We start from the raw sequence: 19,271 nt of genomic DNA on the forward strand, positions 1-19,271 counted from the left end.
GATCCATACTTAAAGCTACAGGAAGATTGCATCGTTTTAAAGTTGGATCCTTCATTTCTTCCAAAAGTTGTGACGGACTTTCACAGAAACCAGGAAATAGTTTTGCCTACGTTCTGCCAGAACTACAATAACGAAAAAGAACGTTCTCTTCATTCCCTGGATGTTAAGAGAACAGTATTGCAGTATCTAAAACTTACAGACAGCTGGAGAATTGACTCAAATCTCTTTATCCAGATGTCTGGGAAAAATAGAGGCAAAAAAGCCTCAAAAGCGACTCTGGCTAGATGGATCAAATCTACCATTTGCGCTGCGTATATTTCAGCCGGTGAATCTCCTCCAGATCACCTAAAAGCCCACTCACTGAGAGCAGTATCTGCTTCATGGGCAGAGAGTGCGGGTGCATCCATGGATCAAATTTGCCGGGCGGCAACTTGGTCTAGCTCAAATACCTTTTGCAAGCACTACAAGCTGGACGTTCTCTCAAAGCAGCAGACTAGCTTTGGGAGAAAAGTCCTCCAAGCTGTAATCCCGCCCCAATAGGAGTTATTTGGTATTTCTCCTGTGGTGCTGTCATGTGGACGACCTGGAAACTAGGAGTTAGTCATACCGGTAATGGTATTTCCAGGAGTCCATCATGACAGCACCCATTATTTGCCCCCCCCTTGAACTCTTGTCTAATATGTGATACGAACATGTAGAGAGGAAGTTCAATAAAATTGTGTTGTATCCATCCTGATGTGGTACTTTGTAAAATCACTGAGGGGTGGAGGTTGGGAGGGGCTATTTAACCTCTTCTGTGTTCCTGTCCCTATCAAGGATATGAAGAGCAACCTCCTGTGGTGCTGTCATGATGGACTCCTGGAAATACCATTACCGGTATGACTAACTCCTAGTTTTGGTGCTCTGATGGGAGCCATCATAGGTGTCCTGGCAAGACATTGCCATAAGCATGAGCAATTTTGTTACCGATGCTATGACCAGAAATGTTTCTTTGGTCTCTTTGCCTTGGTATAATAAAACGAGTATTAGGCCCGTCCATGCAACACTGCACAAAGGTTTGGGCATTTTATTTTCTTTCTCGCCTCACTGGGGGACACGGGTAACCATGGGTGTATGCTGCTGTCACTAGGAGGCTGACACTATGCAAATAAAGTAACTCCTCCCCGGCAGTATACACCCTCTGAAAGGCACCAGGCAACTCCGTTTTTGCTTAGTGTCTGTAGGAGGCGGACCTGGATCTAATACCAGATCCGCATTTCTTTTACAGGGATTTGTTGTGTTTTTATTAACCTTTTCCCCTTTTTCAGACCTTTTTCTTCAGGGTAACAGGGTGCAGTTTTTCTCACCCTTTTTTCTCCACTTTGAGCGACCAAGAGAGCAGTGTGGTATCACCCACATCGCACCTTCTCGGACCCGCTGGGCAGGACTTTGTCCCCTGTCACCCATTCGAGTTTTCAGGGTGACTTTCTTCCTCGATGGCCAGTCCTGCCAGTTTCCCCTACTCATCCCCAACCCCCCCCCTGCCCGGCAAGCGGTTTCCTAGATCTTACCAGGGCCTCTTTTTGACAGGGGAGAGGGCTGCAGCACTGCTTTTCCGGCACTGGGATGCGCTATCGCCGTGGGGGAACACACGCTGGCATTTTTGTTCTCCCTCCTTTTCATTCAAACCTGCGGGCGCACGCGCCCGCCATTTTTTTTTCTCCTGGCTTTTTTCTTCTCCTTCGTTCGGCATTACGCGCCCCCTTGTGGCGGCCTGCATTACTGCGGCCGGGAGTTCAGCGCTCTTGGGGGCGTTTCTTATGCATTCCCCCTTTGGCGCTTGTGCACGCCCACAGCGTCGCGCTGTCACCGCACTCTTTTTGCGACTTCCTGCTCCCTGTTAGCGTCTGCTCACCGCGTGGGAGACAGGAATCTCGGGGGAACACAGGCACAGACTCCTGCGGCTACCGCTGTCGCTGTCCTTCAGCAGGCTCAGCGCTACTGCTCTTTCGGGCTCTACTCCTCCCGGCAGTACTTCTCCGCACCTGGACAAGATAATATCTCCACCTATGTCCGACCCCACTCCGGCCCTTGTCACTACGGCCATCCATTACACCTGCGCTCACTGTAGGAAAAAGTGGGCCTCAGGTCAGCCTTCTCCTTTCTGCCCGTCCTGCGTTCCTCCCACCATGTCAGCTCTGCAGGAAGTTCCTAAATCTCGGGATGAGTGCACCCCCCCCTCCCCCGGAGTGGGCTGTTGCTATGTCTCAATCAGTTTCTGACCTGACTAAGGTGTCTGTCCCTGGTCCAGGCACTTGAACATATCCCGCTTCTCTAATGCCACCAGTGCCACGAACGTCTCAGACGTCGATTCGCTCGCACCTGTCCTAGACCTCATAGAGGCAGACCGGACAAAAAGACAGAAAAATGACCTTATCTAGATCCTCTTCCAGTTCCCTGGACCACACCAGGATCCCCCTATCTGCCCGTTCCCCCTCCTCGCAGGCGGACGTCGGGTCTGACTTATCCTCTGTCGGAATCTGACTCTGATGCAGATCAGACTTCCGGAACACAGGAGATGGTCGATAGTCTTATTTCAGCTATCATTCAGATGCTTGAACTTAAGGAGGAGGAGTCAAGCTCTCAGGACGTCTCCGTTGCTTTTAAACGGATTAAACGTCCCTCTATGGTTTTTCCTAATCACAAAGAGTTTGACAATACTACCTCTACACACTGGGAAAACCCTGGTAAGCATTTCCCTGGCAGGAAACGGCTAGACATGTTATACCCTTTTCACTCCGACCTTGTCTCCAAATGGTCTGAGTCTCCTAAAGTCGACCCGCCCATGTCCAGGCTATCCTCGCCGACGGTTCTGTCTATCCTAAACGCGGCTTCCCTTAAGGACCCCATGGACAGACAAATCGAGGCACTAGCAAAAATCGGCATTTGAGGCTTCCGGAGCCTCCCTTTGCCCTAGTTTCGCCTCGTCTTTGGTAGCCAAGTGTTATGAACTGGTGATTCAGAACCACAATGGACCTGGTGGTTAAGAGCACTGAAAATGACCTGATAGTTACTAATAACATAGGACGAGCTCTGAGACGTGGGAACTCTGCTGACCGCAATCCCTAATCCTATCACCACACTAGAGGTAGCCGTGGAGCGCTCCTGACCAGACCTTGGCGCCTCGGGCACAGCCTGAGAAACTAGCTAGCCTGAAGATAGAAAAATAAGCCTACCTTGCCTCAGAGAAATTCCCCAAAGGAAAAGGCAGCCCCCCACATATGACTGTGAGTAAAGATGAAAATACAAACACAGAGATGAAATAGATTTTAGCAAAGTGAGGCCCGACTTACTGAATAGACCGAGGATAGGAAAGATAGCTTTGCGGTCAGCACAAAAACCTACAAACAACCACGCAGAGGGCGCAAAAAGACCCTCCGCACCGACTAACGGTACGGAGGTGCTCCCTCTGCGTCCCAGAGCTTCCAGCAAGCAAGACAAACCAATATAGCAAGCTGGACAGAAAAAATGGCAAACAAAAGTAACACAAGCAGAACTTGCAGACAGGCCACAAGAACGATCCAGGAGAGAGCAAGACCAATACTGGAACATTGACTGGAGGCCAGGAACAAAGAACTAGGTGGAGTTAAATAGAGCAGCACCTAACGACTTAACCTCGTCACCTGAGGAAGGAAACTCAGAAGCCGCAGCCCCACTCACATCCACCAAAGGAAGCTCATGGACAGAACCAGCCGAAGTACCACTCATGACCACAGGAGGGAGCCTGACCACAGAGTTCACAACAGCCAAGGCTGTGTCAGCCTGGGCCAAAACCCTGCGCCGGGGCCTTTTGGCCTCTGCTCCTGCTGAGGAACTGTCTGATTTGGCGGATCAGATTACCCTTGCAGGAAAATATCTCATGAATGCCTCCCTTGATGCAGCGGCCTGCTCCACCAGGGCTAACAGCAACATTGTGGCCATTCGCCGGATTCTCAGGCTAAAAGCGTGGAACTCTGACCTAGTTCTAGACTCTTCGGCACGCAGCTGGATCAAATGATCTCGGACGCTACGGGTGGTAAGAGTACCTCTTTACCCCAGTCCAAGCCAAAACGTCCCCCAGTCTTTTCGTCCCTTTCGGTCCTTCGCCTCCTCAGGAAACCCTAACCAGGACCGTTCTTCCTCGCAAGGGGACCGAAGGAAACCTTCTTTCAGGCCTCCACCGTGCTGGAGAGCTAAGAGCCACCCCACAAAACCATCTGGATCTCGGGGCCACAGATTTTCTAATAAATGACGGGTCGCCCCCACCTGGAAATCCCTCCAGGGTGGGAGGCTGGCTTCTTCTGTTCTCAGAGGTTTGGCTATCTGTAGTTGACGACGCCTGGGTCAGGGAGACCGTCACATCAGGCTACAAAAAAAATACAAAATTTTCTTCGCCCCCAGGAAGTAGTTTCCTGCTCTCTCGTCCTCCCAAACAGCCCTCTCATCTCCCAGGGCTTCTCCAGGCCGTCGATTCGCTCCTCGCCTCAGGAGTCAGTTCTGGTGACTTATCGCAAGCGGTTTTCGGGTTTTTACTCAAACCTGTTCGTGGTTCCAAAAAAGGACGGCTCTGTCCAATTTTGGACCTCAAGCAGTTGAACCGCCATTGAACCGCCATCTCCGGATTCGGCACTTCAGGATGGAATCTCTACGCTCGGTGGTCGCATCCATGGAACCGGGAGAGTTTGTGTTCCGTGGACATCCAAGATGTGTACCTTCACGTTCCTATTTGCGTACGGCATCAGAGATTCCTCCGGATCGCGATCCAAGATAATCATTATCAGTTCACGGCCCTCCCTTTCGGTCTGGCGTCTGCGCCCAGGGTCTTTACGAAGGTCTTGGCAGCTGTCATGGCCATCCTACGTTCAAAGGGGATTTTGGTAATCCCGTACCTTGATGACCTCTTGATCAAGGGTCCATCCCATCGGGATTGCAGCCAGAGCCTCCAGCTTACTCTGGACATGCTTCTTTGCCTCGGCTGGCTAATCAATTACCAGAAGTCTTCCCTGATTCTAACTCAGCGTCTGGAGTTCCTGGGCATGGAATTCGACACCTCTCAGGCTCAGGTCTTTCTCCCCAAGGAGAAGTTCCTTTCGCTTCGTCGGGGGGTCAGAGCACTAAAGAGCCCGAATCCTCTGTCTCTTCGCCTCGCCATGAGGGTTCTGGGGAAAATGGTCGCTTCCATGGAAGCGGTCCCCTATGCCCAGTTCCACTCTCATCCCTTCCAGCTGGCCCTTCTGTCGGCCTGGAACAGGAATCCTATTTCCCTGGATCGCCTGTTTCGCCTCTCTCCCAAAGTGAAACAGTCTCTTTCTTGGTGGACGCTGTCCACCTCCATTCTGCGCAGGAGGTCATTTCTTCCTCCCCGCTGGAAGGTTATCACCACCGATGCCAGCCTCCAAGGCTGGGGAGCGATTTTTCTCCACCTCACGGCCCAGGGCCGCTGGACTGCTCAGGAGGCGTGCCTCCCTATCAACCTTTTGGAAATCAGAGCCATCTTCCTAGCCCTCATCCGCTGGGAGTCCCTGCTCTCGGGAAAGCCGGTCTGCATTCAGTTGGACAACGCCACAGCCGTGGCTTACATAAACCATCAGGGAGGGACTCGCAGCACACAAGTCATGGCGGAAGTGGCAACAATTCTCCGTTGGGCGGAGGGTCACGTTCCCTCTCTGTCAGCTGTCCACATCCCAAGGGTTGACAATAGGGAGGCTGACTTTCTAAGTCGCCAGGGCATCGTGGCGGGCGAGTGGTCTCTTCTCCCCTCAATCTTCAGCCAGATTTGCCAGCGGTGGGGCGTCCCAGACGTCGACTTGATGGCCTCCCGGGCAAACCACAAGGTTCCCCAGTACGTTTCCAGATCTCTGGATCCGATGGCCATCGGATGCGACGCTCTCGTGATCTCGTGGGCCCAATTCCAGATGCTCTATCTGATCCCACCCCTCCCCTTGATCCCAAGGGTCATAAAATAGATCAAGACAGTAGGGGTCCCTGTACTCTTGGTAGCTCCAGATTGGCCTCGCAAGGGCTGGTATGCGGAATTGGTGAACATGCCATGCCATCGGACGTTCCGTGGAGTCTTCCGGATCTACCGGACCTTCTTTCGCAGGTGCCCCTCTTCCACCCGAATTCTCGGTCTCTGAATTTAACGGTATGGCCATTGAGGCCGCAGTCCTGAAGAACGCAGGTTTTTCTCATAGCGTCATCCAGACTGATACGAGCGAGAAAACCGGCTTCCTCGCGTATTTACCACAGATGTTGGAAGGCTTTTTTCTGGTGGTTTCAGGACAACAATCTTTTTCCGATGACCTTTTCCCTTCCTTCCCTTCTGTTTCTTTCAAGCGAGTTTAGATTCGGGTCTTTCCCTTAGCACTTTGAAGGGTCAGATTTCCGCTCTATCCATTCTTTTTCAAAGAGACCTCGCCTCCCTGCCTCAGGTGAGGACCTTCATCCAGGGGGTCGCTCATATAGCTCCCCCTTATCGTTCTCCTGTCGAGCCTTGGGATTTCAACCTCATGTTAGACTCCCTCCAGCGTGCGCCCTTTGAACCAATTCAGGACATTTCCTTCTCGCTTCTATCCTGGAAGGTAGCCTTTTTGGTCGCCATCACCTCCATTAGAAGAGTGTCGGAGCTGGCGGCATTATCCTGTCATTCTCCCTTTCTAGTCCTGCATCAGGACAAAGTGGTTCTTCGTCCGGTTCCTTCTTTCCTACCAAAGGTAGTTTCGGCCTTTCACATCAATGAGGACATTGTCCTCCCTTCCTTGTGCCCTTCCCCGGTTCATTCCTTGGAGAAGTCTCTTCACAAGTTGGATGTGGTCAGGGCTATCTGGATTTATCTCGCCAGAACTGCCTCTTTTCGTCAGGCCGATCCTCTGTTCGTCGTCTCGGAAGGGCGTCGAAAGAGGCTCCCCGCCTTCAAGTCCACAATTGCTTGTTGGATCCGTTCGGCGGTTCTGGAGGCATACCGTGTCCAAGACAAACAGCCTCCTTCGGGGGTGAAGGCTCACTCTACCCGGGCTGTGGGAGCTTCCTGGGCAGTTCGTCACCAAGCTTCAGCCTTGCAGGTTTGCAAGGCTGCAAGGTGGTCATCCATTCACACCTTTGTAAAATTCTAGAAGGTGCATACTCGGGCTTCTGCGGACGCGAGCCTGGGTAGGAGGATACTGCAGGTGGCGGTTTCTCACCGGCCGACCGAACTCCTCTTTTTCTACAGAATATCCCGCCCTAGGGACTGCTTTTGGACGTCCCATAGTTACCTGTGTCCCCCAATGAGGCAAGAAAGAGGGATTTTTGGTTCTTACCGTAAAATCTTTCTTGGAGCCTTCATTGGGGGACACAGCACCCTCCCTTGAAGTTGTACCGTGTTGGCCAACGGGCCGTTGTTGTGGGTTGGTACATAGGTTGTGTTACCTGTTCCTACTACTGCTTTTGCACCAACTGAGTTGCCTGGTGCCTGTTGGAGGGTGTATACTGCCGGGGAGGAGTTACTTCTTTATATGCATAGTGTCAGCCTCCTAGTGACATCAGCATACACCCATGGTTACCTGTGTCCCCCAATGAAGGCTCCAAGAAAGATTTTACGGTAAGAACCAAAAATGCCTCTTTTAAGTTTCCTGAACACAATACATCCTACATCAGGTGTGGGTGTAGGTTAACCAGCTAATCGCTGCTGTTAACCAATTAATTGGAGCTGTCAATCTGACACAACTGCACTTAAATGGTTCAGTTGGACACGTGCATCTACTCTAGACTGTGGCTGGCCTGCCTAAGAACATTATTTCCTCTACATACTGCAGTGCTACAACAAGCGGCCAAGCAATCGCACGTTCAGGAAAAAATGTAAAAATAAGGTTTAAATAGCCTTCCCCAACTTTTTAAAGTTTAGAAATAGAGAAATCTGTAAGCTAAAGTTGCCAGATAACTTTTACAACATAATGTACACCATTAAAACAAAATCCAAGTAACACACTGGGGAAGATGCATTTTCATTTCCCCTTTGTTTTTTTTTTTTGTTTTTTTGTCAACCACTGTTGAACTTTAACATTTTCAGTTAAATGTGTGTTATTCAAAGCTACAACTTTACACTTCTGCCAGTATGGCCATACGAGGGCTTGTTTTGCGGGTAATGTTATGACTTAAAAGGAGAGTAAACGCATTGCGTGCAACTGGAAGGGGATAACTATTTTGTGAATTACTAATATAGCGCCTGAAAATGTATGTTAGATTTCATTTGGTCTTGGATAAATGCTACATAATGAATTTCCTGGCTTGTGAGCGATCATTTAGCACATTACTACTGTTTGTTTACTGGGGTCTGCAATACCAAGATAGGTTATTACACTTGGGGCTATTTAGTTTGGAAAAACGAAGACTAAGGGGTGATCTTATGTTAATGTATAAATATATGAGGGGACAGTACAAAGACCTTTCTGATGATCTTTTTAATCATAGACCTGAAACCGGGACGTGGGGGCATCCTCTGCGTTTGGAGGAAAAAAGGTTTAAGCATAATAAGACGCGGATTCTTTACTGTAAGAGCAGTGAGACTATGGAACTCTCTGCCGTATGATGTTGTAATGAGCGATTCATTACTTAAATTTAAGAGGGGACTGGATACCCTTCTGGAAAAGTATAATGTTACAGGGTATATACACTAGATTCCTTGATAGGGCGTTGATCCAGGGAACTAGTCTGATTGCCGTATGTGGAGTCGGGAAGGAATTTTTTTCCCCAATGTGGAGCTTACTCTTGCCACATGGGGGTTTTTTGCCTTCCTGTGGATCAACATGTTAGGGCATGTTAGGTTAGGCTATGGGTTGAACTAGATGGACTTAGTTATTAAGGTTGAAGGAAGACTATGTAACTATGTATGTGCTTTTTTTGTCCTTACTTTAGGATGGGGGTAATGGGATCTAAATGTTGCCATACCTGTACTTATCCAGCCTCTTCCCTCAATCTTGAACTCTTAATTACAGGAGCTTGCTGCTGCAGAGCGTGCTAAAAGGCAAGCACAGCAGGAAAGAGATGAACTGGCAGATGAAATTGCCAACAGCAGTGGTAAAGGGTAAGAACATCCATTTGTTAATGATCCCTCCCTATGATTAGTAAAAATATTATCTTTCTGAACATCTTCCATGCTGCGTGCTACATTTTAACTCTTGTGCGCATTATTATAATGCCATGTGGATATAACTGGACACTAATATTACTAACCTTAACCTTTAGTGCTCTGGCATTGGAAGAAAAGAGGCGTTTAGATTCTCGCATTGCACAGCTTGAAGAAGAATTGGAGGAGGAACAGGGCAACACTGAATTGGCCAATGACAGACTGAGAAAGGCCACGCTCCAGGTGCTTTAATGTTTTCGGTTTATCATTTTATCATTTGGGGGTTTACCAAACTTCAATGGCCCAAATGTCTCGCCTTGTATAATGCTATAAAGCCATGTTGTAATGTATGCGTTGCTTTGCAGGTTCGTTTGTTAAAATTTAGTAGATACATTTTCATGTGAAATTTTTGCTTGTGTATTACAAATATAAATTGATTTGACTTTTTCACACTGCCCACAAAACACTTTTATGAAAACCGGCACCACAAAAAATCATGTGTATACAGGGGTGCTGCAAACAATGTGGCAAAACAATGTATGATAAAGAGGGAAAAAAACACCTTGTGTGCTCAGGCTTCAATTAGTGATAGGAATGACTTGAAATATATAGCAAAACCAATACATTGAAAACATTAATAAAAAAAGCACCAGAAACATGTCCCCATAATATAATAAATATCCACTGCAGCCTACCCACACAGTAATTGAAGAATTTTAATTTTTGAAATGTATTTGTAGATTCACCGTATATACTCGAGTATAAGCCGAGATCTTCAGCCCCAAAAAATGGGCTGAAAGTGCCCCTCCTGGCTTATACTCGAGTCATTGTTGGCGGGGGGGGGGGAGGTCGACGGGTGAGGGGGAGCGACGACTGTCACATGCTCACCTGCTCCTGACGCGGTCCCTGCATGTCCCACGGTCTTTGGGAGCCGGCAGCTTCTTCCTCTGTTCAGCGGTCACTGGTACCGCTCATTAAAGTAATGAATATGGACTCCCATAAAGGTGGAGCCGCATATTCATTACTGTAATGAGCGGTACCAGTGACCGCTGAACAGAGGAAGAAGCTGCCGGCTCCCGGAGACCATCTGTCCAGGAGAAGCTGCCAGGGACCGTGCCGGGAGCAGGTGAGTATTTTATATTCACCTTTCCTCGTTCCACCGCCACCCCGCCTTCCGCGTCCTCTGCAGTGACTGTTCAGGTCAGAGGGTGCGATGACGTGTTAGTGTGCGCGCCGCCCTCTGCCTGAACAGTCACTGCAGAGAGACGGGACGGTGAGGCGCAGCAAGAGAGGGGAGTATGTAATTTTTTTTATTTTATTTTTTTATTGCAGCAGCATTATATTTGGCACATTGTTATATGGAGCATCTATAGAGCCATAATGAACTGTATGGAGCATTATATGTGGCACATTTTAATATGGAGCATCTTATGGGGCCCATCATAAATTTTATGGGGCGTATTTTGTATGGAGCATCTTATGGGGCCCATCATGAACTGTATGGAGCATTATATGGGGCTCCTGATTCAATATGGATATTCAAAAACACTTAACCTACTGATGTCTCAATTTTACTTTTATTGGTATCTATTTTTTTTTTTTTTTGACATTTACCGGTAGCTGCTGCATTTTCCACCCTAGGCTTATACTCGAGTCAATAAGTTTTCCCAGTTTTTTTGTGGCAAAATTAGGGGGGTCGGCTTATACTCTGGTCGGCTTATACTCGAGTATATACGGTAAATGGATTTACTTGTTTTTAACTTCTAATACAGGGGCGTAATGGGTGTGCCCAGATGTCAATTACTGTGGTTCTTTTTCTTCATCATACAAAAACACTTTATATCTCTTAACTTCCTTTTGTTTCAGCAAACGACACAAGTAGATTAGGCGCAATAAACACCCTGTCCCTAGCCTTTATATTTAAGCATCGGAGTATGTTTGAAGGACATTGTGAAGGGTAGGGGAGCAGTGTTACCTGTGAAATCGCCTATTGGGAAGGTTGGGCCCTGTGTTAACCAGCTGTGTATATAGTTACCTGTCATTGTCCTCCTGCCTCTAAGGAAACTTCCTGTCCCATTAGGATATTTTCAGAAAAGATGAGCCTAAAGTCCCAGTAGCCAGTGTGAAAACTATAAGATTACTATTTTTTGTTTCTTGAAGCACTCCGATCAGTTTTTATTCTTGTAATACATTGTAGTCACCATGTATTATAGCACTGGGCACTTACAATTGCTCATTTTGCCTTTCTTCCCAGCTAGTTCTTCTTTTCTCTGCTCTATGTAGAAACAGGATGTACAGTATCTTGTCCCTGCAGAAATCATTCCCTTCTTCACCCCCTGACCAGCTGCTGCCTCCTTTACCCTGCAATTGACATTTGCAGTGACTTATGACTCGTACAGAGACAATTGACCTCCTGTTTCTACATAGAGCTTAGAAGGATTCATCTAGTCAGTTTTTAATCATGTGAGGTCATAGACTTGATTGAAAACAAACAATTTGCAGGGTAGAAAGGCAAAATTACCAATTTTAAGTACACAGTGGTATGCTTATGATAGATTTATGTAGATAGCTTTATTTTAATAGTATGATTGCAATATATTAAGAGGATAACCATATTTTAATAGTATGATTGCAATATATTAAGAGGATAACCATTTTGATGGGAGTTCTTCTTTAAAGATTGTAAATGTTTTTTTTTTATTTTTACATCTGACTTTTACATGGCTTCTTTTTGAAGATTTGTTTTCTACAATTTTTTCTCCTTACACTTAAACCAAGGTTGACCAGATGAATGCTGATCTGAATGCTGAACGTAGTAATGCTCAGAAGAACGAGAATGCCCGTCAGCAATTAGATCGCCAGAATAAGGAGTTAAAAACAAAGTTACAAGAATTAGAAGGTTCTGTTAAATCTAAATTCAAGGCTTCGATCACTGCTTTGGAAGCAAAGATTGCACAGCTGGAGGAACAGCTTGATGCTGAAACAAAGTATGTATTGGTGTGGGCCCATAATTTGCATTGTATACAGTATATGCAGCATTGAATACATTTGATGCACTAGTTCTTTAACACAAATTTAATTTTAAAATAGAGAACGACAATCTGCAAGCAAACAAGTACGTCGTACAGAGAAAAAACTGAAGGATGTACTAATGCAAATGGATGATGAAAGGCGTAATTCTGAACAGTACAAAGACCAGGTACTTGGGGAGCTATATAAAAAAAAATTGAGAAAATTTTTTTAAAAAATTAAACTAAAACTATATTTTTTTATAATTAGGCAGAGAAAAACAATGTTCGTCTGAAACAGCTAAAGCGCCAGGTGGAAGAAGCGGAAGAAGAGGCTCAACGTGCCAATGCATTGCGCCGTAAATTACAGCGTGAACTTGAGGATGCTACAGAGTCAGCAGATGCAATGAACCGTGAGGTTAATGCACTGAAAAGCAAACTTAGGTATGCAGTCTGTTTGGTTGTTTTTTTTTCATATTGCTAGAAGTATTGAAATATAAAACATTTAAATTTTGTCTGGCCCCCAAGTTTAATATAAGGCTGACCCCTGTTGTGTGGATACCCATGTATATGTCTAACTTTTCTGCCTGTGAATGATTATGGAAATGTTAACATATGGTCACAACCAGCTGATTGTCCAAGCTCCACATCGCTGCACTGTGACCTGTGCACAAAACAGCCTTAAAATGCCCTCCTATGGAAATCATTAAGACAGCCCCTGTTAGTCTATGATCCATGTGGTCACTATACAACATCTCTAAATGGTTTTGCCCCTTCCCAACATCCACCATGCATGTATGCCACAGCGGGCAAGGAGTTCCCGCAAACCAGTAGTTATGGAAGCCGACTCATAAGCACAGCTAATGCCATCAGCTGAGGGTGTCGGCAGTATTTTATGGCAGATGCCCTGCTATAATGAGGATAAATTTTAGGTGCGGTGAGTCCCAATAAATTTTATTTTTATTGGGACTCCCTGCTATAATGGCTGCATCTAGATAACTTCTTTGGGGAGTGGTGGAAGAGCATTCCCTCACTTAGATGACACCCTGTTGCTACAGCAGCATGAAGATGAGGTTAAATGAGCCCCTCTGATATCCATTGCCACCCTGCGATTGCCGGCTGTCATGGCTGCTTTTGGCCAAGTAATGGCTTGCTTGTCTGCCATATACAGGGCCTTGCTGTGCAATAGTGAAAATTCCAGTCCCATATTGGGACAAAGAAAAAAAAAATGTAAACCCATTAATATTGCTGCAGCTGATATGACCTGGGCTATAAAACTGTCCTATTAACTCGCAGAGTGAACACCATAACAAAACATACACATAAAAAGTGGCTTTATTATCAAACTGGAATAAAGAGAAAAAAAAAAAAGCTGAAAAGTTGTCTTGATCTGAAAAACCCTCATACAGTACTGTCGGCAGAATATAAAAAGTTGTGTTCTTGTATGGCCATGATTTTTAGAGCTACATTTTTGGGAAGGCATTTGGTGTGCAAAAGTATCCCCACCATGTGCCCCAACAGTAGTGTCTATCCATATATAGGGTATTGCTGTAATTGGGAGAACTGGCTGAATATATTATGGGGCACTCCAGATCTTTGGGTTTTTTTTTTGTCTCCAAAAAGCCCTATGGTAAAGAATGTAATGACACTGGGTAAAAGTGCTCATTACATCTTAGATGCATTCCAGGGGGGATGGGGTCACTTTGCGGGTACCATCTGCAGGGCACCTGAGGTACAAGAACAGCAGGCACAGTAACTTTTTTCTGGAGGAGATGATTTACAGATTGTGGGGTCCATTTCTTCCTGTTTCCTCTTCAAAATCAGAAATCTTGGGCTAATGCATAATTTTAGTTAAAATAAAACTTGGCTTGTTGTTTTCATGTCCCAGTGTTTTAAAATTCTGTGAAGCACCTATGGGTTCAAAATGTTCAACACACCCATAGGTTTCTTGTGGTATGGGGGTTATGGTCCCTGAAATCTCAGGGGCTCTGCGAGTGGCACACACAAACTATTTCTGCCTCATTTGCTCTCCATAAGCCAATAGCTATTTTTTTAGTTTCTTGTCCCAGCGTTATAAACTTTTGTGAAGTGACTGCATTCAAAATGATCACGATACACTGCTCAAGTGACCATTTAGGAGTGGTCACTTGGGGATGGAGGAGTTTCGGGTGTTTTGACACCTCATGGTCTCTTCAAAGGCGCCACTTTTTTTTTCTTTTTGCTTCCTATGCCTCCATAGATATATGGATATGCAGTTACCACTTATAAGTTTCGTGTTAGTGGTGCGCTGGCAACACAATATCAGAAATCGCATAACCTGTATGATGGGTCGCATGAGGGAGGACTTCTCGTATTTTTGTTTTTAACAAAATAAAGCATATATTGATACATTTTTCATGTAATCGGTGTTCAAAATAGTCCAAATTAAAAAAAAAAAAAAAAAAAAAATGGATTAAGAATAGATAAAACATTAGTCAGAATTTTCAGTATGTCAGGTGATCAGACGTTACCGAAAACATCCACCCTAAACGAAGCTGCTCTGGCAGTCTGTGATGCTATGGCTATTTATGTTTGGGGCCCGTGTTTGCCTGTTCTCGGTGCCATCTTTCTGGTACATGGCCCAGTGTTGCCATTGAGGCGGGTTGTTTGGCTTCTAAAGCAGAACTTCCTGGCATGAAATATGAATAATTACTACATTTATTAGCATTTCCCTACAAAGTGAATCGACTGCTAGACCTGGCAGGCTGTTTGGGCAGCACACCCTGGATATCTGTGGCGCTGCATTACTGGGACCCATTTTTCTGCACTTATTCCTGCTCAATATTCAAACAGATAATTTTTTTGGCCACCTTGTGATACAATTGTTGATTATATGTAGGTTGCTTATCAATTGGGGTCTGAAGTGGGAAAGACCACATCTGAGCAGAGATGCCAACCGCGCCTCGTATCTGGGCACATATAGACTATAGATCTCTACAGCATTCTAGTCCATCGTATGTACATGTGTGTCCACCATAACTTGGAGTGCGGTTTTATAGTGCACATTTACACAGGTTTGTCGGGAAGTTTACCTTTTTAATTACAGTAAAAGTAGTTTTTAAATGGAGGTTTAACCTCTCTAACCCTACCCATGTCACTGACCACTTTGTGCACACTCTATATTGGCAGGTTTGTCACAGTGGTGGAAGTGGGGTTACACAGTGCAGTGGATTATCATTGCAGGACTAGGTGGCCTGCCTCGTGATCTTCTACAAAAATGCTGATTTATGTTGAAAACCTAGTAGTAATCCAATCATTGGGACCGCTGGAATAGGGCTATCTGCCCACCTACATTATGCTGCTCTCATATTACCGTAAATGGCAATAACCTGCTGACAGGTTGCCTTTAAATTGTATTTTTTGTTTATATATTGCAGTGAAATATAAGTTATAGTACATCTTTCATTTTTAATGTATCGTAATTTGTCCTCTTCACAGACGTGGTGATGTACCGTTTGTTACAAGACGTGTTGGCAGAAAAGGAGTTGACGAAGCATCTGATGAAGATTTGGATACTAAAATGGATTCTGGGGATTTAAAATCTACTGACTAGGGATTTTAAGCATCCACTTGTTAGAGGGGAGAATGACAAAATTGTGTCTTAATTTCTTAAAGCCATAATTTGATGAATAGCAATTACTTTCCATGTAATGTGTGACTTGCATCCAGACTTTGGGTGACAGATGTGGGGTGGAGGTTTCGGCACTTTTTGTAATAAAATGATTTTGTTTAAAGGGGTTGTCTGGTCACAGAAGAAGTGTGCAGTCTGTGACAATCCCTTGTATTCCTCCTGTGAGTTGGCGTTCACGTGATTGCTTGAATGTAAGTATGCAAAACTCATGCAAGCAATCATGGGATCTCACCTTCTTAAATCAGGGAACTTATGACCGCACCAATCGCACACTGTTTGCGGTCAGTGACCGCAGACTTATCTTTTTAGACTGGGAAAACCTCTTGGGTCTACTTTGATTATTTTGATTCAAAGTGTCCTTTTCCTCCTACACATTCTAGAAAACTTCAGTCTTTATTGCTGCCATTTCTGTTGAATATGCTGTTTTGCCAAAGTACACTGTAATTGGAAAGTCAAATAAGGACCAAATATTTAGAGTTTAGATCACATTTTTATATTACAAATGTTTTGTATACGTGAAAGCAAATAAGGGATAAATTGTTATATAAATATAACTGGAGAATTAGCTGTCCTGTACCACTTATATGAACTAATATACTGTGCACTCATTTTAATGGTCAAACAATTTTCAAATGCTTTTTTGCATCACTGCCAGTCAGCAATGATCATGGTGAATAATTAGAGTGCGGTTCCTTGTGAAACCGAACAGTCTTTAACAGTCTGCACACTTTAGAGAAGTATTGTCTGATTATCCTGTATAATGCAAGTGCCTTTATGCTGCAGTCTGTTTGCATACAGACTTGAGGAACCAGAAGTTGGATTTTGCTATTGCCTATAATAAATGACAAGTACTGCAGGTTGTGTCCATTTACATTAATTCATAATTGGCTTGTTTGGGTCTGATTGTATCATACATCCTTTTTACATTTCCATAAAGATTTTTCAGGACCTTACCAAGCTAAGATTTCAGTATTCTGCAGAAAAATGACTGCTGTGGTAAGTAGAGATGAGCGAATTTGATCTAGTCCCTGCTTATAAGTTGTAGCCCTTGCCAAATAAGCTACAGCGGGAACCTGGATACATGGAACTAGCCAGCTGATCGGCTCCGCAGCTGCATGTGTTGCGGCTGTGTGACATTCACAACACATGCATGAAGAGCCCAACACACAGGCTTTCCTTTCCATGCATGTGTTGTGACAGTGAAACAGCCGTGACACACAGAGCTGCGGAGCCAAACAGCTGATCAGCCGGCACGCTCCATTTATCTGGGTTCCCACTGTAGCTTATATGGTAAGCGCTATTGCTTGCTGAATAAACAGGGACCTGAACAAATTCGCTCATCTCTACTGGTAAGAAGGAAGACAAATTTTAGATAATTATTGGTGATGAACAAACGTGCTTTGGTACTATAACCGTATCCTCATTGTGCTTGAATACTATGTTCGAGTCACCGTAGCTGAATCTTTCATCTGTTAGATAGCTGCAACACATGTAGGGATTGCCTAACAGCCGCGAGATATGCAGCGGCTCTAACATGGTATTCGAGCACGCCGAAGATACTCTGTTGGCACCCGAGCTTCCTCTAACACCTTATCCGAGCACTTTGGCTCAGCACTAATAACTATCCAGATCTTAAACTGTGAGAAGAGAATGTCCTAACATTCATACGCACAATTACTTTGTTTGATCACTCACTGTAAAGGTGACTGTGTCCGACTCACTGTGGGAGATTTTGGAGATTTATACATTTAGATTGTCTGCTAGTTCAGACCATTGCTACATATATTAAAGATGCTTTCATACAATCCTAGTACCCAAGCACAGAAGCTTCTCATAATCCATTGGGTCTAGCACTGATACTCCACTATTGCTTCTGATGTCTGTTGGCTGCAGAGCTGACATGTCTACCTTACGGTAGCCGCCGAGCTTCATTGCTTTCAATCTGTCAATGTTAGTGCTGCAGTGAACCAAGGGATTGTAAGGATTTTTTGTTTTGTCTCCCTTCACTCCCCACCTGGGGTTCACATTTTGTGAAAGGGGACAACTACCTTTTACTGCATGATCCAGTTAAATAAAAGCATTCACCTCCCAGGCCATTGATGTGGTCATGTCACATGACATTGACCCGTGCCTGCTTCTCGACAACAGCAATCCCTATTCCGTCAGAAAACATCTTCTTTGACAGCATGTGACTACGTGCAGACAGTGCTAATATTGCTAAAATGAATCTTGTAATTCTATGGTGGGATTTTGTTCCTGTAACCTCACCTCCCCATCTACACCAGTTTGTCTTTCATTATTGCTAGGGATGAGTGAACGTGCTTGCTACTACTTGGTCGTCACTCGGGTATCACAGTGCTTGGATGTTTAATTACTTGGCGAGTAACGGGCTGTGCTTGATGTAAAACTAGAATCCCCACCCCTCATCTTCGGCGACAGCTACGCAGCCAATAAGCATGCAGAGATGGCCAGTGAGTCACTGTAATGACGAAGCCATCTTGGTTTTGGCATTACGGTGATTGGCTTGGCTCAGCACACACACCATTGCGCACAGCTCTGTGACTCTTCATATTGCAGTAATTGCTTGTTCAGAGATGTGTGCGCAGTATGACGAATCGGAGGCCTGTAGTGTTGATACTGGTGCTAAAGCTTAGCCATCATACTATCAGCCCATTCTAATGGCTAATGGTTTGTATCACATACATACATAGGGAGAGAGAGAGAGGAGCAGGGAGAGTGACTGACAGAATCCAGTCTGTAAACAGGGATTAGGCTTGTGCAATCTGTTGGCAAATGTATAGCTGCATTTTTTGTGGGGGCTGAAAAAAAAAGATTACATTTTGACCCATCAAGTATTGCATGCTTTAAGGTTCTTTTTTGTGTAATATAACACATCCAAAAATTGATAAAACATTCTCCATGGTTAAATCTCAGCCATACACTTCCGTAGTGTGGAGTACATTTCTGTTATCTCTAAAACCTGAGAAAAAGCATTGAACCATTTTAGATTGAATCTGATTGTCTTCCATACACATTTGCTTTCTTTCTGTTATATTACGGTGGAGTCAACTCCCAAAAAAACACTTTGATTGCTGTAGGTGACAATTTTTTTTTTTTTTAATAAAAATCCCAATTTGCTGGGAGCCACGGTACACCACTAATGAAAACATAGTGGTTCTAACAGGTCGACTGTTGGATAGCAGATAATGTTTCCAGCAGGCATGGAAGCACCACAGTCTTCCACACGGTCCAGTGTCACCAGCCTAAAGTCTGGATTACTTAATCCTCACATCCTCCTTCCTCTCACCATGTTGAGCCCCAGGAGATTAGTGATCCCACACTTGGACGCTCAAAGTAGCTCTTTAATACATAATTTCTTTGAGGGACAGGACTGCATGACTAATGATGCACAAACCTTAGAGCAGCTGCAAGAACAAGGTGGTGAACTGCAAATTTGGGATGAGGAAGATTT

At 45.0% G+C, this 19,271-nt stretch overlaps 1 protein-coding gene across 1 annotated transcript in view; it reads left to right on the top strand.

The window, feature by feature from the left end:
* MYH9 (myosin heavy chain 9) overlaps nucleotides 1–16,655 on the top strand; it is a 234,002-nt gene extending 217,347 nt beyond the window's left edge. The window contains exons 36-41 of the mRNA XM_069737169.1: nucleotides 8,991–9,079; nucleotides 9,241–9,364; nucleotides 11,900–12,108; nucleotides 12,212–12,320; nucleotides 12,401–12,573; nucleotides 15,607–16,655. Of these exons, the coding sequence (XP_069593270.1) occupies nucleotides 8,991–9,079; nucleotides 9,241–9,364; nucleotides 11,900–12,108; nucleotides 12,212–12,320; nucleotides 12,401–12,573; nucleotides 15,607–15,721 (819 nt within the window). The 3' untranslated portion in view covers nucleotides 15,722–16,655. The remainder of the gene's footprint in view (nucleotides 1–8,990; nucleotides 9,080–9,240; nucleotides 9,365–11,899; nucleotides 12,109–12,211; nucleotides 12,321–12,400; nucleotides 12,574–15,606) is intronic.
* The last annotated feature ends 2,616 nt before the right edge of the window (nucleotides 16,656–19,271 follow it).

Source organism: Ranitomeya imitator, chromosome 8 (genome assembly GCF_032444005.1).
Source record: "Ranitomeya imitator isolate aRanImi1 chromosome 8, aRanImi1.pri, whole genome shotgun sequence".
Classification (NCBI taxonomy): Eukaryota; Metazoa; Chordata; class Amphibia; order Anura; family Dendrobatidae; genus Ranitomeya; species Ranitomeya imitator.